This window comes from Notothenia rossii (genome assembly GCF_949606895.1).
Source record: "Notothenia rossii genome assembly, chromosome: 6".
In the NCBI taxonomy this organism is placed as follows: Eukaryota; Metazoa; Chordata; class Actinopteri; order Perciformes; family Nototheniidae; genus Notothenia; species Notothenia rossii.
The window spans coordinates 69,598,747-69,623,486 of NC_136909.1; the positions used below are offsets into that span (position 1 = coordinate 69,598,747).

Here is a 24,740-nt window from a genome sequence, read left to right on the forward strand (position 1 = left end):
CTTGGCAACTCTTGAGTATTATTTCCATCCATAGCTGTCAGCGTTTCCCACCAGATCAAGGCTGTGATTAATAAAATGGGCCCCCTGGTCCCCTGTAGCCTATTCTCACCTCCTTCCTCTGCACTGCCTTTCGCAGCACATGCTTGTCTCCTGGTGTCTGCACCTCTATCAGTCTCTCTCCTTATTCTCATTCTTTCCTTTTGGATATCGCTGTTGCTCCCTTACCAGCATCCCACCTGCATGAATACAACATTTCTTTGTTATGCTCCCCTTTTCACTTTTTACTTCTCTCTTTGCTGCCTCTCCAGAGCTCGGCTAAATGATGCATGGTAGGCTCACAGCCGCTGAGCAATCATTAGTGAGGTGGCACAGGTGAACGGGAGCGATGGATGATGAAGAGAGAGAGGGATGGAGGGAGTAATAGAGGACAGCAAAAGTCATGTTTCCACCCCGAGGCATTTCCCTTTATCGCCACAAAACTAAAACTTGTTTGTGTAAAACGCTAGACAGTGGCATTTCTTATGCTGGTGGTCATTAATCTAGACGCATAAACACCTACGCATTCACATACACACAAGCACATACAGATATGAAGCCATAATGTTGCTCTCAGAGATGAAACCCTGACTCGCAGTGTCCTAAAGCCCCATGCTACCATATAAAGAAACAAGTCTGGAGTGGACTAACATAGTGAATGTGCTGAGGAGCCAATATTATGAAGTGTATATAATGCTTCCCCCATGAAATATCATCACTCAACAATGCCCTGACGACCTTCATCGTAAACAAAATGTGGGTTTATAGTTCATATCAGGGCTAATAAACTGAGACATTACCTGACAAAGGCCCACTGTGGGTAGGAAACTCCCACATGCGGAGCTTACTGGATGCAAACTCAGAGCAGAGGAAGTGTTTCTCCCCCTCCGATCAATCTACTGAACGTATTCTGTTTGATATGAAACGACAGTAACATTGTGGTTTCTAATAGCCGATTTGATTGCTTGCTTCATAGCTGCCAGTGTCTCTATTTCCAACAGATGTTTAATTAGTGTTAACACCCACTCTTCACTGCCGCTCCGAGCATCACCGCCATACAACACGTCCATTCAGCTCTTCCTGTTTCTCACAGCTCATGCTATATAAACACTTTTTTTTCCTTTAGTATAACATGCACACAAACATATTTATTTTAGAGGAAGATATTGCACTCTTTACTCCACTACACAAACACAATAGTTACTTTTCAAATAAAAATTCTTAAAAAAGATAAGCTTATAAATCACATTACATTGTTAAAACGTTGGAGCTCCTTTTCATGTTTCAGATGCTTATGAGTTGTTACGAACTACACAAGAAAAGTACACAAAAGTCTGCTGCATACACACTGTTTCATCGATATACACAAAATAAAAAATAGTAGTTTAATTACATTTAGCAAATACTACTTCTATAGTTGGAGGAAGAATATTATATGAATACATTTAACTTGTGATGGCATATTTTTACAATGACTTATTGAAACTGTTATCAGTTCAAGGGATCATAGTACTTTAACCAATGGGTGAGCTGTAATGATTCATGCTTCTCGTCATGCATCACTCACTGTCTACTGAAGGATCAAGCTGAACTCAATCGGATTGTGGCCATTAGTGAATAAGATGAGCTTTAAGCCTTCTATCTTTCCTTGATGTCAACAAATACATTTTGATATGAAGGTTAATCCAACAGAGCAATCATATCGACTGCATTATGTTGTTTGTGGCTGATGAATTCTAAACTTAGAAATGTGCCTTTTATGGTTTTCATCTGAAAATGAAAGAACAAGTATATATTTAATCAGCTTTCATAAGTTTTAAACTAGAAAGAAACTTGGGTATAATCAAATCCAATTCATACAACAGTAATAGAACTGACCTTTTCTTTATGACACAATACTTTTGATTTGTTTGTCAAGGTGCTGTTTCTGTGCAGCGTGGTAGAGTTAGATGCATATTAAAAACTCGCCTGCAGACAGGTTTTCTAATTTTCCACACTTTTCTGTCAACTTTAATTGTATTAACTGCTTTACCCCCAAAGCAGAGAGAGAGCAGAGCTTCCAGGGCAACAATCAGTGTAATTGTCCTAAGTCTGACAAATGCAATCTGCTAAAAGCTCCAAAGCCCAAAGGCCCAGGTGTGCCCAGGGATTAGAGGTAGAGGACAGGTGAAGTCAATACACATACACACAAACACACACTCACACGTTCTGTCTTTGTCACAAACAAATCCACCAACAATTATTGGCATACCAATCTAAATACACTTGGTGACCTGTCGTCATGCACAATAAAAGGTTAAAAAACTCACAAGACCCTCAAACGATCAGGTCAGGTAGCACACAAGAAATAGTTAAATAGATATATACACATAAGTGTTTTTCACAGTTTTGTGTTGGTTCTTTAATAAAACTGTCTGTTTCTAGGTCTATGGATATCCCAAGCATTCGTGGAAGAAGTAACCAGATCAAGTACTAAAATAGTATATATATAGAGGAAATAAATATATAACTTGTGCAAGTAAACCAGATTCAAAATGAAAAAGTGAAGGATAGAACTATTTTCATGCAGTAAAATGCATTCGAAGTATCTCAAAATGAAAGTACTCAGTACACATTATCATTTGTATTGTTATTTTAGTATATGTTATACTTCACTGGTAACTGATGCATTCATGTGTAAACAACAAAATGAAATCGTTTTTTACTTGAAGATTGTTAGATAAATCCAAATAGTCCTTTTTATTAGATATTTGAGAATTAACTGGTAACTATACTGTAGCTATCGTTCAAATTCAATCAAGTAAAGTACAAGTAACTTACGCATCTACTAAATGAGAGTACTTAAAGGTGGGGTAGGTAACTCACTTCAGATACACTTTTTGTTATATTCCATGGAATGCTCTTAACATCCCGATAGCAATGAATATATTATATGCTTTGACGATAAATACATAAAAAAATGTCATCTGTGGAAGCTGTGGCGCTGTTAAAAGCACGACCAATCATTTTAGCCGGCCCGGCTAAAATAAGTCGATGGCCTACTTGCCTGTCAGCCTTCCATCTCGTGCACAAACTTATCTCGTGCCCTCATTGGTCATGTGCGCGTTCGTGTGTGTTGGAGGAGGGGCTCTGTAAGGAAGTCTGAAGGAAGGGGCAGATTTGTTTCGGTTACATACTTTCAAATTCTAGCGCACTCGAGCTGGTTTCTCTATTCTTAAATACCCTACCTTTAACACTACTTAACTTAGCAACGCTTAGATGCACAAGACCACTGCTTTTTTTCATTGCGTTATCCTAGATGACCGACCCTTTCCTACGTGCACCGACCTAATTGCAGGTGCCGATCTCCACCGCCTTTATTTCGAGTGCTTGGGGCCTGAACACGCCGGGGACGGCCTGACCCATTCTCCCTCCTGTAATGCCTGCCGGATGCTACCACAACTTAGCCGCCGGCACCGCATGGAGCATTTTCAGACCTACTACGAGGAAACGGAGGACCACGTGGACCTCGAAGTAGTGGAGATGGAGGAACAGGATGCGGCTGGGGGGTGCCATTCACTCGTCGAAGAGGAGGAGGACGAGGGTTCCTCGATGTCGGGTGCTTCCGGTTCCGGTGCTCAGGCAGGGCCACCACACAGGTCCGCACGTCAGGACTTCCCATCGGTGATGGCCATCGCGGCGGAGCGTGTAGGATTACCGCTCCCCCCGCCACTACAGCCAAAGCCGGTAGGCCGCCTCCGTCAGGTGTTTTACAGCCCGGCTTCCCCAGCACAGCTGGCCTTCGTTTTGCCCCCATCGCCAGGCGTCTGGCAGTGTGTGGAGGCGACGTGGCGACAGCCACTGAGAACGAGGGCTCCAGTGGCAGGTATGTCAGATATCCTGAGGGTGCAGGGCCGCTCGGACACGATGTGTCCCGGCGTGCCCCTCCCCTTGATGAGAGCCTGGCGGCCCATCTGCTTCTGCAGGCAGCTGGATGGGCGGAAGGGAAAAAGCCTCTGCCCCCGCTGCCTCGTGACCGGGAAATGCTGGAGTATTTGGACAGAATATTCCGGCTTGGTGCGCAAATGGCAGCAGCGGCCAATCATCTCGGTGTGTTGGGCATCTCTCTGATTTCCCCTCAGCAGGTCACCCCTGTCATGCATGCAATGCATACAGAGTTAAGGCTGTTACGACAGTGTTGCGACATGCTTTCCCAGCTAGCGTGGAACGTTCTCACAACTTTGGCTAACGTTAACTATTGGTTCTAATAAGGTTTTGAAAGAAACCTTTCAATCTGATGTTCAAAGAACCTTTTTAGGATGTTTATTTTTTCAAATAATGTTCCTATAAGGTTTAAGGTTAACTAGGACATAACGTTTTAACTGCAACATTCAGAGGATGTTTTGAGGATGTTATTGAGGCCTGAGATGACAGAAAGTTTTTTTATAAAACGTTCCTTTAATGTGATATGTTAAAGGGTTTTTATAAAATGTTCCTTTAATGTTACATGATAACAAATGAAGAACATTCTCCAAGCAACATTCTGAAAATGTTTTCATGATGTTATTGAGGCCTGAGATGACAGAAAGTGTTTTATAAAATGTCCCTTCAATGTGATATGTTAACAAAGGTGGAACGTTTTGCCTGCAACATTCTAAGAATGTGTGTTGGACGTTGTTGGGGTAACACATTAAAGATGTTCTTTATAAAACTTTCCCTTAATGTTACATGATAACAAATGAAGAACATTCTCCAAGAATCACTCTGAAAATGTTTTCAGGATGTTATTCTTTTTTTATAAAACGTTCCTTTTATGGCAAATATTAACACGGTCATGGTCAACGTCAGATTTATTTCTAGAGCGCTTTGAAAAACAAACTTGTTGCAATTGTTTGAAAAGGATGTTTTAAAAAAAATCTGATGTCACCATATTTTCCTTTTGAAAAAAACAAACATGCACGTAATTCATGATAAGCTGTAAGCAGATATTGCATGTTTGCGGCGGCATGTGTGAGTTCCCAGCTAGAAATGTTTGTTACCATTCGTTGTTCTTGGAATGTTTTCAGCGGGACGTTTTATTTTGGTTCCCAGAAAATTCTTCTGAAAGGTAGGATAACGTTCTTTAAAAACATTCTTGAAATGTTTGGTGATAACATTATTAAGAGGTTTTTGGTAACATTGTTAGAACATTATGCCCTACTGTTCTTAAAACGTTTTGAGCAAGACGCTTTAGTTTGGTTCCCAGAATGTTCTTCTGAAAGGTAGATAACGTTCTTTAAAAACATTCTGGAAATGTTTGGTGATAACCTTCTTAAGATGTTTTTGATAACCTTCTTAAGATGTTTTTGATAACTTTTTTAGAACATTATTCCCTACTGTTCTTAAAACGTTTTCAGCGGGACGTTTTATTTTGGTTCCCAGAATGTTCTTTGGAAAGGTAGGATAACGTTCTCTAAAAACATTCTTAACATTTTGGGTGATAACTTTCTTAAGATATATTAGCGCATTGAGACAATGAATAGGACGTATAAAAATGAATTGATGCATGCCAATATTCGCTCACATGCACTTATAATCACACTAAGGTGTGTAGGCCCACAGTATTCATAATATCATATATGTGCCAAATATCCGAAAATAATCACACTTTTTTTATGACTATAAAGGTTGTGTCTCGTATGTAGGTTCTAACTGTTAGATGAGCTATCTGGCTGTGTGTGGTTTGTGAGGGCTGCGTATAAACAGTCTCCGCTGTTTATGCATATTGGATACAAATCGTTATTACACCCTTTAGATTTGAGACCGACATGCATATAGAGGAACGGACCGACTGTCACTGCCCGTCCCTGAAACCCCTGTTAGTGTTTGTACGTGTTTGTTTCTACTGTGTGTCTCTCTCTCTGCCTGCTGGTCTGCTCTATACAGCTGCGAGCAATCTCCAATCAACCACACCTGCAACCTGCTCATCAGCCACACTATGAAAGCCTGCAGCCTGCACTCATTCCCTGCCGGATTGTTGCTGTGAACGGTTTGTTGCATGCCGCTCTAGCTTTTTACCAGCATATTCTTTGACAACTTTGCCTGCTTTTGCCTCACACTCATTTGTATGTCTCTCCCAGGAGGAATCTAACACCTTCCACACTCCCAAGACCAGACAGGTCTCTCCACCCTGGAACAACTGTTTCCCACTGCTGCCATAACCCACCTCCACTCCCAGCTCCCCTTTTCTAATAAACAAATGTTACTTTCACCAGCTGATTCCGATTCATCCTTTTACATGTGTTAATAGTCAAATTCCAATAGTTAAGTAAACTATCAAAATCATCCTAATGACCACAGTGGTCAGTCCACTCACCCAGGAATTTTGAGTTGAACAATTACAGGAATATGATGTCTATATGTTCTAATAATGTAAAAATGTTTTAGTAAATTGTTACCACAGAACATTGGCATAATGTTTTAAACATAAAGCAAGTTATCCTTCTCTAAAATAATAACATTCTGGCAACATAAACAAATCTAACTTGTGGCTGAAAACATTTTAAGAACAGTAGGGCATAATGTTCTAACAATGTTATCAAAAACATTTTAAGAATGTTTTTAGAGAACGTTATCCTACCTTTCAGAAGAACATTCTGTGAACCAAAATAAAAGCTTCTGCTGAAAACGTTTTAAGAATAGTAGGGCATAATGTTCTACCAATGTTATCAAAAACATTTTAAGAAGGTTATTACCAAACATTTTAAGAATATTTTTAGAGAATGTTATCCTACCTTTCAGAAGAACATTCTGGGAACCAAAAGAAAACTTCCCGCTGAAAACATTCCTAGAACAATGACTGTAACATTCTCAGAATGTTTTTAGAACCAAAAATCTCTAGCTGCGTTTATGGCATGGGAAGGACTGCTTTACTACAGAGTAAGCCCACCAGTTATTATGTTTCTGCCTACGGTAATGTCTTGACTTACTGTTGAATAAACCTGAGTCGTAAAAGATACTCGACCCTCGATCATTCTACATGGTGTCAGAAGTGACCGGTGAGTCACAGGAAATAAACAAGACAAAGTAAGGAATATAGACGGCGGAATGGCCAATTTAAATCCCCCAGTGAATTTTTCTTTTGATAAGCCGACTGAATGGCCAGAATTAGTGATGGGAATTCCGGCTCTTCTTGGTGAGCCAGATCATTTGGCTCGGCTCACCAAGAAGAGCCGGCTCTTTCGGCTTCCAAACGGCTCTTCAGTTTACCACATATTATACATTTTAATTAAATCAAATGTAGCCCTGTTTTGATGTGTATAGGCCTATTTGTACACATATATCACTTAAATTAATCAATACATCCTTTGTACTGAAGTATTCAAAAGTAAATATTACATGTTTAATATAAATGACTTGCTGTGGCCAAATGTTTTCATTGCATTTACAGACCCTTGTAACTCTCTGATACCACCCAATGAATGCACTGACTTGCTTGTAGAACCACGCTACACAAAACAGATAGCAACACCTATAAAAACTATTTTAAAAAAGGGGCTACTGTGTCGACATTTTAAAAATATTTTTAAAGAAAAGACCGATTCTGTGAGCTGCAGCTGACCACGCACCCCTGCAGGAGAGGGGAGCGTGCTCTGAGATCAGCTGCTGGGCTCTCAGAAGAGGGGGAGAAAAAGAGATCTCCCTCCTCCGTGTTTTATTCTTATAGAAGTAAGAAGAGAAGCAACGGGGCAGAAACCCTCCTTTTTACGCAGCGGTCCAGACATAGACATCAAACGGCGACACATATTCAGTTGATATTTACTTTGGCATTAGGGCAGGGATATCTAGATACTTTCCAAGGTTTGACATAATGAATTGTGCTATTTTTAAAGCAAGCAACGATGTTTTCAAATCTGTAATCAAAAAGCTCCTCAAAAACACTATCGAAGCAGTTCCTGCCGTTGCTACGTTAGTTCAAACAGTAACAACGGACTATTTTTCTTTAGCGGATGCATGTCAATTTAAATAAATACATACAACTATTTTTTAAATCAATAAAATTATTTTCTAAATCCATAAAAGCATTTCAATTAATATTGGGAGTCATGTCGTTACTTTGTTGAGAATGTGGCCATGTAATAAGCGGGATAATCTAGATCCCTCCGCAAAAAAATAAAAAGAACCGGCTCGTTCGCGGGCGCGAACCGGCTCCCGTCGTTCACTTAAAAGAGCCGGCTCTTTGAGCCGGCTCGTTCGCGACAGACACATCACTAGCCGGAGTAGAGGCAACGCGTTGAGCGGTACAAACTCGCTACTAAACTCGACAAAGATGACGGGAGAGTGCAGGTGAGCTGCCTGATTAATGCCATGGGCAACGAGGCTGAAAACATAAAAAATAATTAGTCTACTGGATAGGTCAACTTAATCATTCCTGAAAATAATATTCAATTATCTCAACGGCAACTTCTAGAGCATGTCTCCTATTTTTAGCCCCAACCCCCCTCCCCCTGCTTTACAGAGATAGGAAGTTTGATCGTTTTTATGTCAAGCCTGCATCCCAAATCAACGCAGAGAACTAAACAGTCCTCGGCAGATACCTATTATGCCTTAATAATAGCCCTAGCTCTCTCATTGTCTCTTCCTCTGAACGTTGCACCGCATATGAGTTCCTTCCTACTCGATTACGGCTCCCCTTGCCCACAGCTTTCCTCCACAGTGTTCCATTAGGATCCTTTGACTCATGTCTTCAGTTAGTCTTAGCAAAGGCCAAAAAATAATAATAACTTCCAGCAAGTTACACATTGTCACTATCTCATTAATAAATGTGTTGGAGGGAGGGAGAAGAGGGCGAATTGTCTTGAGCTTGTAAACTGTTAAACATCCGATGTCCTCATCGAGGTAAAATATCAGGTACATAAAAACTCTTGAATGAGTTCTTCAGTCAGAAGTGCTCCATACACTCTTAGAACCTCTGCTAAGGGAGGCATTTAGAAATAAATAGTGAATAATGTCACTTAAGTACTCATAATGCACTGTACAGAGCTATTATATGGAAAAACAGAGCAGTAGAAGTGGCACAGAAACACAATCAGAAACTACAGCATGCACAGACATGTAAACAGACAAATGTATTTGCAGCTCCTAGAGGCAAATCTCTCTCAAACACAACCTGCGAACTCCATTTCACGCCTAACCTCTCTCGCTCTCAACATCACCTTCAGTGTCTCTCTCTCCATCTGCGTCACTCGCCCCCCTACCTCTCTCTCCAGTCAAATTAAAGATTTAGGGAATAAATAAATAATCTGAGTGTATTCTGTGCTTCAGGAAACAACATAATTGTGGGAGGAGGGGGGAGGCACTGGCAGTCATCACTTGTCCAGACAAATTATAACATTTGAAGTTGAATTGGAGCAAAGTAGAGAAATTTTGCTCTGTTGCCAGACTGTGTCACATCCTAGAGAGGGGCCTTGCTTTAAGCTCAGCAGCATGCGTGCATACTGGCTCTCTGTCTGCCTCGCCCCATGCCTAAAACTCTGGGCTTCACTCTTTTTTTCCCCATTAAATGTCCCAAAACAACTTGAGTTGTGTACTTATATTATACAAATTGTTGTTAACAATTTTTAAAACTAAAGAAATCTGTAATTGTAATCAAGGTAACAGTCGGCTTCACTTAAAAAGGCAGGGTTTACCCTCTGCGCATGCAATCAGCATTTTGTTTGTATGCCGGAAGCTGTTATAAACTTGACTATTTATCCTGTTTCAAGCCAAAGTGCAATTTGACTATATTGTTATTTTTTAACCAGACAAAGGATTGAAGTTATCAGACTTTAGTGCTTAAAAAATCAAGCTGAGCGAACGTTAGTAGCAAATTAACAGCATTGAAAACACAAAGATTTTTAGCGGGAAATTGCTTTATTAAATGTTTTGCTGATTTTGAGGAGAAGATTAATATTTTGGCTTCCAGCGATAAACTTGTGGACAATGAACAATAAAAGAAATCCAATGCAGGTGAAGCTGACTGCAATGACGCCAAGAAACGCAATCTTTTGTAATGTTCTGATTAAGAGACCCCTAGTGGCAGGACATTTTGCGTTTTGAGCATTTTACACATGCTCATCATATTTCTCTGTACATGTTATGCAAGGATCCCCTCACTGACTATCAATGTGACTCAGCAACAGAAGGAATGAATGTGAGACTCAGTATGAGCCAGAGAGTTATGATGCATGTAGAGAGTAATGTTGGAACTAATAATCTGTGACATTTTTCTTACAGTGTTTTTGTTTTTAGTATCACTAGTAATTCACTAAATCATATAGCAGATGGGTGACAAATTAAAGGAAAAACACCATTATGTTTCCAGAGCGGCTTCAGTGCTCCTTGGCACAGATTCTTTGTCTTTGGTTTTCTACTCAAGGTAATAACGACATTCTTCCAAAAAATAAACACTAGTGTTTGTGTTTCATGATGGTGTTTGAAAACAAACTCTCAAAAGGGTTAAACTAGATTCGCACTGGGAACTGCCACATATCATTTGATAGATGTTTTCTTCCTTTCTAAACCATTCCACAGTAAACATATTTGCACTGTTCCCTTTAATTTATTCTGTTCTTATCTTTCATTTGTATTTCAAATGCCCAGGAAAGGAAGCAATTTGCTGTTTGAAAATGCAATGTTGTGTAGGGTTGCCAATGTAATGAGAGTAATAAGGGTATTGCTTCCAACAGCATTGATTTCCTAATACTAAATTAAAGAGGAGATAAGCAAAGACCCTAAGATGTCCAAAATCAAAGACTATGCTGCTGAGATGTTATGCCGTCTCAGATAAAAATATTTTTCTCCACAGTCCAAATAAAACCTCTGTTAATTGTGGTGAGAAGCTGTTCTATCCCTGCTTTATATTAAGCATTAAAGCACTTTCAATGCAATGCTCACCTCTTCATCACGCCCCCTGTGGTGTCCAGTCACCAATCAGACACTATCAGCACCATCCAGTCACACACAGGAAACGGCAGTGCTGCTGGAGATCCAGCCAGGTGTCGTTCTTATTGGAGAAAGGCTCATTTATGAAAGGGTGCTCTCTTGTGGCCAATGGGAGTAAAATATGACCCAAGGATGCTGGAGGGAGAGATTGACAGGAAATAATGTGCTCTCATAAAAGAGAGGCTGGTGCTGCTGGACATCTTTTTATAGACTCCACATAAGAAGATAAGCTGCCCTCAGAATATTGACATAGGGGCATTAGAGTTATTAGAATTAAAATGAAACATATAGATGGATGGATAGAAAGGGAGATAGAAAGGTAGATGGATGGATAATAGAATAGTAGATGGATGGATAGGTTATAATAAAAATTAACTCACATCCTCACTTCTCTGCAGTCAGTTCTCAATCCGGAGCGGTGCTGTGCGCTCTAGGGTCCGGGTTTTCTTTTTCTCCCCTCCCATCTTTTTACTCCTTGCTTGCCACTACTTTACCTTCACTTGTTCAGTCTTCACTCTGAGAGGAGGAGGAGGATGGTTTATGATTGGCCAGACGGGGACTGGTAGTCCGGAGGCTGGCATTGTGTTCTGCGTTGATCCCCGTGTTCTTGTTTACACCTTGAGGACGGGGACGAGACACCCAGTTGCCCAACAGAGCAAACTCGGGGGTCCAGTGTGCAGAAGAGCTGGCTATCTGACAGCATCTCCTCCGTGGTTACTTGTTTTCTATTTTCCCAAACCACAAGTTTCTCTTTTGCTGGGAATCGGAACTCTCCCACTGCGTTCAGAGCAGCAATGCGTCAAACTTTTTGGTGACTTCTGTGGCACCTTACGGCTCCCAGGCAAGAAGGGTATGAGTCCAGCTGGACATGAGATCTACCAGGAATAGCAGAGGCAAGTTGTTTCTTTACATCCACAGGATCTGATATTTACGGACCGCTTCAAACTTTGATTACGGGCGGAAATTACACCCTCACATTCTGCTTTGTGATGGATGTGTTTTGAGCGTTGCAGTCTGTTTGCGTAAACAGTCAACTATTTACCAAAAAGACGATATCCAACATAAAGTACTGGACTGTTTTATATTTCTCCTTTTCCTGAGAAATCTGACAGGGGACTTTGTTGGACAAGAGCAACTTGCTGTGTGAGAAGCACCGCAGGTTACGCTGCGTGGGAAACCCCGGGACGCTCCGCTACGGCGTAGCCGGAAAAGATGCTCTCAGTTCGGATACAGCGTGGCCAAGGTCTCGGTCCTCTGGTTCTTCTCCTCCTGGTCGGGAGATATCTCGTGTCTGGCACTGGTAAGTTGTGAAATCAGTTTGTTATTATTCTGGAAACACTGTATGTGACATGGTGCAACACTGGCATATTTACACAGCGAGTTTGTTTTTATTTAATTTGAGTAGGGCTATATCAAGTCAAACAACAAGAAAACATTCGGATTTTCCACTTTTAAACTAACCTCGATGTTACCTTCACGCCCTAACTTTTGCTCCAGGCAATTTAAAGTACATGCCTTGGACTCCAGAGAGCACCCATAACAGTGCAGGGATCTAGGTTCGCCTGCTGACCAGCACTTTCTTTCCCCCAGTAAAGTCTTCAGTCTTACAGTAGACCCGAGCTCAGAGCTCTCTTTTCTTGAAGCGGAAAAATCAAACTCCCCCGGTGCGCAGGGAGTAATTAAGGTTTTGCTCCATGCCTTCTCAGCCTCTCCAAAAAATGAAAAGATAGGCCCTGTGAAAAATAACACAGAGTACTTAAAGCGCTTGAGGGGAATTATTAAAAAACATCTCATTGCAAGATCTACATTGAGTGTCTGAGGTGTAGAAGTTGTGTCTGAAAGACTACACCCACACGATCATAAACCATTGATTCTCTTTTAATCATTATTTTATTGGATGTAGAATTTCAGTCTGGACCGAACATGCTTTGATCTGGGAAGAGCATATTTCTCAGAGTTAATGCCTTCAAAGACTGTAGCAGCTCTCACGGAGACAAAATCACTTGGTACATACGACAGGTCACAGTTGGTGATCTGAGGGGACAAGACCTGGACACCGAGGTGACACCCATTATGAATGATTTCGCTCAGTGTGGCCTAGTGGTAGGCACGCCTGGAACTTTGCTCCCCTCCCTTTGCCTGATAAGATGAAATACAAGGCAGAAATCTGAGGCTTTAGTGGATTGAGGATTAAGCTCGGTTTACAGTAGGAAAAAAAAGAACAATGCGAACAACAATGAGTGCAGACTCTACACATGCATTGCTAAAAGTCCACTGACTCTGGTGAGGAAGTGCATTTTCTACTTAAGGACAGCAGTCATCTTTTGTAATGACACTGACTGTCTGTCCAGGTCTGTGGTCATTTCTTTGATTGCCAATAAGAACCCACCGCCGTACCTCCCAAGGCCCTCGTGTGTATTATTCCCTGAACAGGCGGAGCAGAAAAGCAGCTTACGTTTATTAAAATTGTGGAACATTCTGAAATCCTTGCATGAGAAATGAGAATCGTTCACATGAAGAGTTGAGGATTGCAGTGAGGTCCTGTTAGGGGAGCAGAGCCTGGGAGGAGGGGGACGGCAGGGGACAATAGCTCAGTGTGCCCCAGTAAAGTTTCTGTCTGGGCGAGAGCAAGGCAGAGATATATTTAGGGAATGCTTGATGGGACAGACAGATTGCATTTATCTTCTCTCCACTTGTGTGTTTACCTTTCCTATGCCGCCTTCCCTCAGATCCCTCCTGTCTCGGCCTCTGCCTGCATTGTGGATGTGCTGAGCTCACATTTCTGCATTGGTACTCCTCTTTCTGTGTTGACATACGCATTAATTACCCAGACTGCCAGGAACACTTGTCTGGAGTAACTACCCTGCTGTCTGCTGCCTCTCTCTCTGGGTTTGTTATTATTAATGACTTCATCAGAATTTAAAAAAACATACGGGACATTTGCACAGTTTGAGACACATTGGGATCAAATGAAGACAATCTGGCGACGAGGGGGGGGGGTGTGAGGCAAGAGACCAGTTTGTCCAGACTGGGAGGTCAAGCCAGGAGGTGAGCAAGGCTGAGGGTAGCGTAGAAGCAGTTGAGTGTTCAGAGTCAGGCAGCGTAGCATGTCAGACACTCCCAAAGAGGTTTGATGGATAGTGACACCCCTCCATGATGTGCTGTCTCATTTGTGTTAAGTGTGGGAATTATCTTTCTCTTGAATAACAGCACAGCGACACTAAGAAGACTCTATGTGAGTTAATAACAGGCTACTAAAGTCTTTGTAGCCCTGCTCTACACTTTGCTCCGAAGAATTCTGCAATTTTCAGCCAAAGTATGAATTTTAGATGCATACAAAGAAAGGATTGTGACAACACAGCTAACCTCAAATAAACACCAAAGCAGAATCGGCTTCAAAGATGCTCAACAGATTGGGTGTCAGATTAGATTAAAGTGTCTCTGAAACATGTAGTCATAACAAAAGTGCTGCCAGGCTGTTGCATCTGCAGAGATTTGGACAGGTGGTTGGGCAGCGTGATAAATAAACACACGGACAGCCCTCTTTAGGCCAGCCCACAGGCCAGACTACTTCCTTTAGGCAAGTCCTGCTGGCAGACTAGACCGGGCCACATGCTGTCCCGGAGCAGTGCATTAGTTTTATGACCGTCAGGCGGCAGGGGATGGGATCGCTGGCCAGCCACTGCCCTCTCTGCTGTATTATTCATATGTGCAAAGTGGTCTTTGTTAATATTTAAAATGTGCTTATGATGCTCAAATTCTTGACATCAGAAACAGCAAAGGACGTGGGAGGAGAGCAGTTGCGCGGCTCTTATTGGCTTAGCTGACCCGGATGACTGCAGGGGGTAGTGAAGGATTTTAGGGTACCAATAGGCAATGTTAGACAAGATAAAAGAGTGGCAGTTCGAGCAAGTGTGCTAATTGCGGCCGGGGGCTATTGCAGTGGTGGTGTGTGAACCAAACAACAAGAGGGGTTACGCAGGGAAATGCTATCCATCTGAAGAGGAAATAACAGAAAGAGAAGATGGAAGAGAAATGAATCCGAGAGAGACACATTGAGATAGATCGAACGCAGGGCATGGCTTTTAAATATCTTTTATGAGAAAAGAGCGAAGAGGAAAATTCCATAGCAGTGGCATTCAAGCGTCATTAAACCTCTGGCAAAGGCCAGAGAATGAGGCGAGGTGTGTGTCGGGAGGAATAGGTAAGAAAAGATTAAGAGAAAAGCAAGTGATGTGCAGCAGGAACCAGGTTAAAGCCAGCAAAGCAGAAGAAGAAACGGTTGTTCAGGGAGAAAGATATCGTCGAGGAGGGGTGGAGGGTGGAAAGTGAAAAAGAGACACACAAATCCACTTGGGGGATGTTTTTATTAAGGCTCTTATCGATGGGGAGAGCTCACAGTATTAAGAGTAGACATGTTTAATGCTTTGCCAATACTTTGCATGTTAGACCGGACCATAAATCTCCAGCAAACAGCAAGGGCTCTGTAGGAGGCAAAATGGCGAGGTAAATGGAAGAAGGAGCTGACTATAAAGAATGAAGAGAGGAATTGGCAGAAGAAGAAAGTTAGAGCAGAGATTTGCAGACTTGAGATGAATATGGTTTTAAGCACAGGTCATTATTTTCTTCTGCAAAAATGAAATGTTCCCCAAGTATTAAGAATCAGAGGACGTAACATAATTATATAATAACCCTAAACCTAAGTCAAGCAACTTATTCAAACTGCGCATTATTTGAAAAGTGTTCATCAATTGAAGCAGTTTGAATATTTCATGTAATGCCACCTTGGATTCTGGTTGAAAATGTTTTTGTTTATCTCACACCAGATGGTCTCTCTTACCTGGGTGCCTTCACATAAAACAGTAATAAAATGCAGGAATGCTTCAATTTAATCCAAACATTTAAAGCCATTGATGTTTGAAATTTAAAAACATTTCTGACCAAGCTATTTATCCCAGGGTTAAACTCTTTTTATAAAAAGTTTTTTATCACTCATTGACTTTGAGGCGATATTTTCTGAATAAAACACAAAGAGTTTGGCACAGGCAATCAAATAACCCGGGAGTGTGTTTGAGGCAAAAAAGTTAAAGTTGGAGTGAGAGAGGGGGTTGATGGATGGATGGATGGGCCGGGGTGGAGGACGGAGAGTTTCGGTGGCAGATGGGAGCTGAGTTGCTGCTGGGCTGGCAGGACAGGGCACCCCCTGCCCCTCCAACCTGCCCTGTGGGGGGAGATGGGTGGGGCAGGCAGGGAAACAGGAAGAAAACCTCTGTGGGGTTCCATTGTGCTTTAGATGAATAGGAGACTCCACAGAGCTTTTCCAGCCCCTTTGTGTGGGGTAAAGGCGGGCTAAAACAGAACACACACACACACACACACACACACACACACACACACACACACACACACACACACACACACACACACACACTCAGAACTCATTCACAACAGGAGCTACACTTGCATTTATGTGTGTGTGTTCACGCTTCCTAAGATGGGTGTTACTGTTGCATAACACACAGGTTAGTTAGGATCACACCTGCTTGTTGTCTCTTAAAAAATCTCTGAATCTCATTACGATTGATATGCAAAGACAGTGACACCTGACATCAAAAGTACAGCACACACACAGAATCCCACACATACACCCACATATGCAAAACGGAGCCACATCCTCCGATGAAGAGGTAGTATTTATTTGTATAATGGTGAAAGACCCGCTGGGTCACTTGGGCGGAGTGAGAGAGTGAGTGCAGGAATTTTCATTTAAGATCTCAGCAGCACTCTCGGCATTGTGACCAATAGGATCAGGATTCACTACGGGGGGTCTTGCTAGATCCTGAACAACCCCCCCTACCCTAAGATATACACACACACACACACACACACACACACACAAACACACACACACACATACACACACACACACACACACACACACACACACACACACGCACACGCACACGCACATGCACACACACACACACACATACGCACATGCACATGCACACACACACACATACGCACACTTGGTAAAAGTGGTAGCGCTGAGGTCCATAGATCAGACGCAGTGTCAGCACTTGATTGGCTGTGCTGTGGTCCAGCACTCAGCGTGTGTCTTATATAAAAGGGAGGTTTTTCAGACCATGTATATTCCCCTCAGCTTCTTAGCAGAGGCTTTTTGTCTTCAAAAGGCGGTTGAGCCAAGTCCTCTCAGAGCTTAGACCACAGCCAATCTGTTAATGCTTGTGTTTGTGTCTGTTTGTATGTGAGTGTGCCATGTGGGCTTGGCTTACTGGAGGAAAATTCAGCTTAAAGTGTGTTAAAATGTACTGCATTAGGAAAGTGATGGCAGTTAGTGTTATTCTGACTTCCTCTTATGAATGTGGCATACAAAGCTAAATTCCCCCACATCCACATTAATAAATTGCCTTCACTTGTCTCCATTCTCCCTTCCTTCAATCTCTTGATAGTCTCATCAGGTGTATTTATAGCTTATAGGCTCACATATACCAACCTTTGTCATTCATATCTCTCACACTCCATCATGTTTTCCCACAGCCAGCTCTCGGCGGAGTTTGGGAATTGCTCTTTATAAGGCACTGTGAAGAATCCCATTTCTCTGAGTGTAACGCTTATTAGGGTCCCATCTGCCCTCAGGGTACTTATGAATGTGGGGGGTGTTTGGGTTGTCGTGAGTAGGTAAAGGAGGGGGGACGAGGGGAGCTTTGTCATGACTGTGTAAGTGGATGTGGGTGCCACTGGGGGCTCGTGCGAGGTGGGATGGGGCTCTTAACATTGTGGAGCACACACACCAAGCAGCTGGTGTGTCTAAAGTAGGGGAATGACACACAGACCTCCCCGGAGAGATGGCGGATCGAGCGTACGTGTGCATATCTCCGGCTGAGAGAGAGGGAACGGAAATGATCTTGCCTCCTTCTGTCTGCATGGCAGGCAGCTAGGCAACAGCAGGACTTTCAAACAACTTACCATTTCTTTCTTCCCTTGGGTTTTAAATCAAGGCGAATGATTGCTTAATGAGAGTATTTGTTATTTGTGAGTGTGTGTGTGTAGGGTTGGGTAGGGTTGTGTGATTGGCGGCATGTCAGCAGTGCGCTGCTGGGTGATTTAAGGTAGTTGCCGTTGTGGAGTTAAAGCACCACTTTTTGTCTCTCTCCCGCCCCCGTCAGTAATGGATCAGTGATTGGCCACTTAATCAGAGGTCAACACGGGCACATTCAGACCTCTCCTTACCTTCTATTTGCCTGTTTTCTTACTTTTCCTTGTCTCTCCATTCTTCTTCTCTCCCCTCCTCTCTTCAGTTAAGCTTTAAATACAGGGCTAAAGAAAAGTGTCTGCTATGCAGTATCTAGCCTCATCCTCCAAACATATGCAGACACATACAAGCACGCGCAGTAGGGGCAATAATCCTGCTTCTGCTCAAGCACTCTTGGATCACAACCATGGTAAAGAGAAGAGTGAAAGAATGAGATCTACCCTCAACCACTCTTTAATTCCTCCACCCGTCTTCAGCGCCAGGACTTAATTCTTACTTCTCCTCCAGAGGCTTTGACTGGGAGGCTCCTAACACAGTAAAGATTCTGTTCTCGCCTTCGATGCAGGTCTTAATCAAGGGCTGACAGGCCCTTCTTGGCTCCAGCTTGTGGTGTGGGTGCATGCGCGATGGGTGCACACTGATGGAAAGCAAGCCTTATTACTTAGGTATTACTCCCTTTTCTGCATGGGTCACAGTGGGGTCACACGCCCAGCCTCACTCAGCACACAGCGCGTGCACACACACCCATCTCTCTGGCTCTGGCAGGTGCTCTGATTGCACAGGAGGAAACCTGGTCTATCCTCCTGCTTCATGCACCCAGCCAGGTGTATGGCAAGTGCTCCACAAAATGCCACCAGGCGTTGGTCACAGAAGAGTCAGGAATCACTTTAAATGAGCGCCATGTGTGAAGTACGACGGCTGGCCTAATGTGGCAGATGTACCTGCATGTAATTAAGGTTATATTTAAGTGCATGAGCTCACACGCACGCATCAAGTGTGTCAGCGGGTGTGTGTTTCAAGCCTCTTACCTGCTGCTGACCAGATGGGCTCAACAGCTGACCTCACGCTCACCTCTTCCCGCCACTCCGCATAGATTAGCTGGTGAGCCGAGCTGAAGCACAGTGGCATTATGATGGACACATCGACCCCCCCTCCCCCACCCCGACACACATGTGCGGCCCTCATTCTTTACGTAGGATATTTAGGTGATACGCTGTGTGTGTGGGGTGTGGGCGAGAGTGTGTGGGCGAGAGAGAGAGTGTGTGTGTGTGTGTGTGTGTGTGTGTGTGTGTGTGTGTGTGTGTGTGTGTGTGTGTGTGTGTGTGTGTGTGTGTGTGTGTGTGTGTGTGTGTGTGTGTGTGTGTGTGTGTGTGTGTGTGTGTGTGTGTGTGTGTGTGTGTGTGTGTGTGTGTGTGTGTGTGTGTGTGTGTGTGTGTGTGTGTGTGCGCGTAGCTGGTTGGGCAGCGCCCGTGGCCGGCTGTTTATGGGGATTATGAAAGCAGATGGACAGCCATGCTGACTGGTGAGGGTTCATTAACTCTGGGTGTCTCTGCTCTGACTTTGCTCTCGCTCAGCTTCACTTGCCTCCAATCCTCTCAACAACAAGGTGTGTGTGTGTGTGTGTGCGTGTGTGTGTGTGTGTGTGTGTGTGTGTGTGTGTGTGTGTGTGTGTATGTGTGTGTCTGTGTGTGTGTGTGTGTGTGTGTGTGTGTGTGTGTGTGTGTGTGTGTGTGTGTCTGTGTGTGTGTGTGTGTGTGTGTGTGTGTGTGTGTGTGTGGAGCAGGTAGAAAAAGCACCTCACGCAAGCAAAGGAAAGTCTTCTAGATGTGTATCGATCGGGGATATATATGAGCTTGATTGGTTTATGTTGCAGCACCATGGCTGCCACTTCTCTGTTTTTACGCTGTCTGACGTCATCATGTTCACCTGCTCCTCCCACCATAATTCTTATTGCAGCATTCCTGTCATCTGTGTCAAAAAGAGGGTTTTTGCAGCAGTGGAAACATGTTCCACGTAATCATACTAGTGCCGGCTGACGAGCTATGATCTAGTTTTGATGCAATACCTTCAGCAGAACATCATTTTCATGGAATTTCACTGCCGGGGGAGATGAATAGGTGTAGTTATAGTGGGTCATTAAACACTGAGCGGTGTCTCTCTATGTCTTTAGCTTCAACCTTCACGCTGCAGCCAGCTCCTGCCCTCTTTGTCAACGGCTTAATAAAAGAAACATGTATCACACAGGCACAGATAGGGACAGACAGACAGACAGACAGACAGACAGACAGACAGACAGACAGACAGACAGACAGACAGACAGACAGACAGACAGACAGACAGACAGACAGACAGACAGATTCCTGGACCGATGGCTGGTTCAGAATCCCTCAGAAGCCCCCTAATTTACTACTGCTAACTTGTATTTAACATACACACAAGACAGTTTTATTAACATTGTCATCCAGCTCTCAAGTCTATTTCCCTTATTGTTTGATGATTATCAATTATATAAAAAAATGTGTTGCTTGATTTTCTTGTGATAAACCACTTGTAAATAAAGCCCTGTTGTGGCATGGCATGACTCTATAGTCAAGGCACAATTCTGTAATTGTAATGCCCTTGGTTACTTTTCATTGACATTAACCTTTTGATGTAGTATGATGAGAACCAAAACTATTAAAAAACAGTAGGAATATCCCTCACATTAGCACCTCAAATGAACCGCAGGGGCACAGGGAGATCATTAACTGGTACCTTTCTGGAGTTTTGCGCCCTGTGCCCTTCGGAGTATAACATACCTGTAATGGAAAAATGGTTTACAGCAGAACAGAGTGTAACTTCTCTACTGCTCTTTAGCCCTTTGTGATGAGTTGAGGGAGCCTTTTTTGTTACATTTAGGCTAGAAAACTATGAATGGCAGAATGAAATGGAACATTTATGTGTGCATGTCAACGTCCACCCACGGCTCTGCCAGTACCGAAGTGTGTGCTTGCATATGCGGGCATGGTCTGGTAGGTGTGTGTGTGTGCTGAGATGTTGTCGCTTACGGCGCTTCTCTTTATGCTCTTGTGAGCGTGAGTTTGTGAGTGACAGTTATACAGTGGTGGAGAGTGTGTAAATCTCCTTTCCTCTAAAGCTCCCAGCAGAGGGCCTTACATTAGCATAACAATTTACACATCTGTCCTGAGGCGAGGAACGGGCAAGTCTAAGAATAATGAAAGTCTCAGTCAAAGATGGACTGTGTGTTTGTGTTTGTGTGTGTGTAAGAGAGGAAGAGGGAGAGGTATGGGAGTCTCTGTAAACAAGAGACAGTGGAGGTTTATTAAAACCCCACTGCCACTCACCATCCTTTTGTCCTTCTATTTTCTGTTTCCCTCACCTCATCTCCCCCTCTCCTAGCCAGAGGAGCGATTACATGCCTCTGTCTCTCTTGTCTTTCATCTCTTTCTGTGAAGAGGAGAGGAATGAAGGTCTTCTGCAGCGTGTAATTACACAGAGAGATCCTGGATGAGGGTGTCTGTCTCCACAAACAAAAATAAGCAACCCCCTCTCCCCCTAAATACCTCTTGATAGGAGGAGATCTAAAAGGAGACATTTAACTACCTTTGATCCCCACCAGTGCCCTTGTCTTTACCTGCCACTTATGGAAGCCTAATAAGTACTATCACAAGTGTATTTATTTCATTAGAAGCACTGACACTAACATATGCGTGGCTCAGCTCCAGCACCCTGGGAATGAAATACACAGCTCCTCCATTCATTTTAAGCACAGAGTCCTAATCGTGACACATTTACAGGCCGGTGTTCCTTATCTTACCCATGAGTCATATTGCTGAATGATTATGGAAGGGTGGATTTTTATGGGCTTACATTGGTATTGGCTCAAGCTCTAATTGGCCCAAAGCACATTTGCATTCTGGGAAGGTAATAATGGGGCTCTTTGGAGGCACTTTAAATGAGAAAGTCATTGCACTATGACTTAATTCTGCTCATAGAAGTGCTGATGCCTCCAGATGGCTTTTTTACTGAGTTAGATATGGCCGTTTTGTGTGCATGAACTTACACTTACCCAATTATTTGGGAATAGCTAACGTGCTAGCAATACCATTGCTCTCTTGTTAACCATTTTTAATTATAATGTTTTTATTGCTTCCAATTTAGTTTTTGCCACAGAAGAGAAATGCAAAAAAGCTAGCTAATATGACATGCTTGCAGAAATGCAAAATGGGAGTTTACACTAATAGGTTGTCATGAATCTAGTGGACAAATTGTCAATTAAGAGTTACTTTGCCCCTCTTCTCTGTATCTAAATGTATGATTGAGTGTTATGTTGAGGGAAACAAACAGAGGTCATACAGTGGGATTTTAAAATGCCCGGAGGTCACTGAGGTCAAGTCCCTCTATTTGAGAGATAGAGTAGGCCTGAATGTGTTTAACGTGTCTTTTTACTTGTGTAAATCCGCCCCCATTGAAATAGACTTCACTGTTTCTCTGAACTCACTGGGAGATGAAGTGAGCGCTCTGGTGCAGCTCAAAAAGACCTGGCGTCAGACAATAGACTGGGGTCTTCTATTGCATTTAACTGGAGTTGCTGAATAGAGCAGGAGTGGTGCAGCCATGCAGCGGCTGGACAATAGCCAGCTCAGCAGAAAGGCGGCCGGTGACCTCCAGGTCTTGTCCACTCTGATCCCTGAACCCTCGCCACACAGAGTCAGCACCATAAAGCCACAGCAGAGACCCTGCAGTAATCTGAGCAAATCAACCAGAGAAACATTTTGTGTGCACTGTTCAGCTTCTAGTGGCTGCCATAACAGGCATAGTTATACATTTTCATCAATATCCCCTTTTTTCCGTTGTGAGTCAGATGAGTCATATCTGTATGAGAAATGTGGGCTAGAGCTGGCTTAGTGTAGCATAGCTTAGCACAAACATTGAAGGCAGAGGAAACAGTTAGCATGGCGGTTTCCAAATGTTGCACTCCAAATGTACTCAGTGAAGCATAGGTTTAAAATGAACTCATTCGACTTCCTTTGTTCTAAAAACACAAGTACATAATTGCTATCAACCCACTAAACACCCCCACTGATGACATTTAGTACACATACACAACTTGTAATTTAGCTACAGGTGGTTACACTTTATACTTTAATCCATATTAACCAGCAGGTGACACGTTGTGTTACATGACACACTCGTCATTTACCCGGTAGAATCACGATAAATGCTATATTTAAATCATATCTACATTACCGCTAGTTCTTTTCACTTACACATTCATTATACATCTGTGTCTCTAGCTTAACTGAAGATACAGAAACTTGTGCACATCACATGCATTATATCATGGAATAAATCTGAATCCAATTAGAAAATGAATACACTCACTTTGGCTTTATTACTGAAAATGTTTTCAGGAAACCACCGCACTGAATCTCTTTGTTCGAGCAGTAAATAGAAAACATTGTATTCTACTTTAATAATAGTACCTCTCTGAGCTGCAGACATACTTTCATTTCCCAAAATAACTCCTAAAGTACATCCAAAACAATACTTTACACAAATCCCATGATCAGGAAAAAAAAATATCAACGCTTCAGATCCCAACCCTGTATTTGATCACTCGCGACCTCCCCTCCTCCTCATTTGTGTACATTCTGAGGATTATTCTGACCTAATCTCTTTAGACCATAATTCAGATTAGATTTTGTGTTATTATTATTTCTATGTCCATTCCCTACTGTCCTGCAGGGATTTCCTGACTGCTGCAGTGCTTCTGTGTTTGAAAATTGATTAAAACTGCTGACCACCGCCCTAGATAGCGCAGGATCTGAAAGTGGATGAAAAAACAAAAGCAAACACAAAGATAGTGGGGTGCATATTTTAAAAACATGTTCTCTGTAATATGGCTGTACATGCTCAGCTGCAGCGCCAATGTGGAAATCCCCTTTTCATGCATCTATTTAGCATTTACCCTACGTTAGAACAGCAAGGGTATTCTCATTCTGAAAAGTTAAACCGTATAATGAAACACAAGATTTGACTCTGCTTAGCAGTTAGAATCTGCCTTAACAGCCATCACATTTTGCTTATAACCTAAAGCAAAAGTCTGTATGTGTGCAGTTAAAGCCAGGGCTCCATCTGTATTTGTGCTGCCATATCGTCTTGAAATTAGTCCAACAATTTTATTTGTTATGTTTAGTTGCATTTCAAGATAGCGTTTAAACACCATCTGCCTCTTACCTACGTCTTTACGCTCTCAAATCTGAACCACAAAAGAACCTTTAAAAATATTACAGTATAGGGGCTAAATTACAGTGAATTAAAAAATAATTCAAACATGTTCCTGCCATTCATAATGTGTAAAACGAACGGTGTGTCATTTCCAGTGTTTTAATTTTTTTAATTTTTCCAATTCAAATCAAACCACATGAAACACATTGTATTCAGTCTTTGTAGCACAACATAAAACTTTACTCCTTTGTGCATGTTCTTTTTTACATGATTTGCTTTCTACCTCATTAAAGTAATACTTTTTTAAAGGGGACCTATCATGCAAAATGCACTTTGTGATGTCTTTATACATAAATATGTGTCCCCGGTGCGTCGGGGAACTCAAGCAGCGTCAGAAAATAAAACTCTCTCTCTTTTCTCCTTACCCAAATCTTTTAAAAACGGGTGTACAACGAGCGGATACAGATTTCCATCC

The 24,740-nt window shown here is 42.6% G+C and overlaps 1 protein-coding gene and 2 long non-coding RNA genes across 5 annotated transcripts in view; 2 read left to right on the forward strand and 1 right to left on the reverse strand.

Moving 5' to 3' along the window:
• Window positions 1–24,740, reverse strand: part of LOC307043661 — a 401,538-nt gene that overhangs the window by 195,935 nt on the left and 180,863 nt on the right. The window lies entirely within an intron of this gene.
• Window positions 2,497–6,265, forward strand: LOC307044107. The gene is made up of 2 exons (XR_013809527.1): window positions 2,497–6,043; window positions 6,135–6,265. It is a non-coding gene; the product is annotated as an uncharacterized lncRNA (long non-coding RNA).
• Window positions 11,284–24,740, forward strand: part of unc5b (unc-5 netrin receptor B) — a 42,844-nt gene continuing 29,387 nt past the window's right edge. For all 3 annotated transcript variants that reach the window (XM_079686329.1, XM_079686330.1, XM_079686331.1), the window contains exon 1: window positions 11,284–12,277. In XM_079686329.1, the coding sequence (XP_079542455.1) occupies window positions 12,190–12,277 (88 nt within the window). In that variant the 5' untranslated portion in view covers window positions 11,284–12,189. The remainder of the gene's footprint in view (window positions 12,278–24,740) is intronic.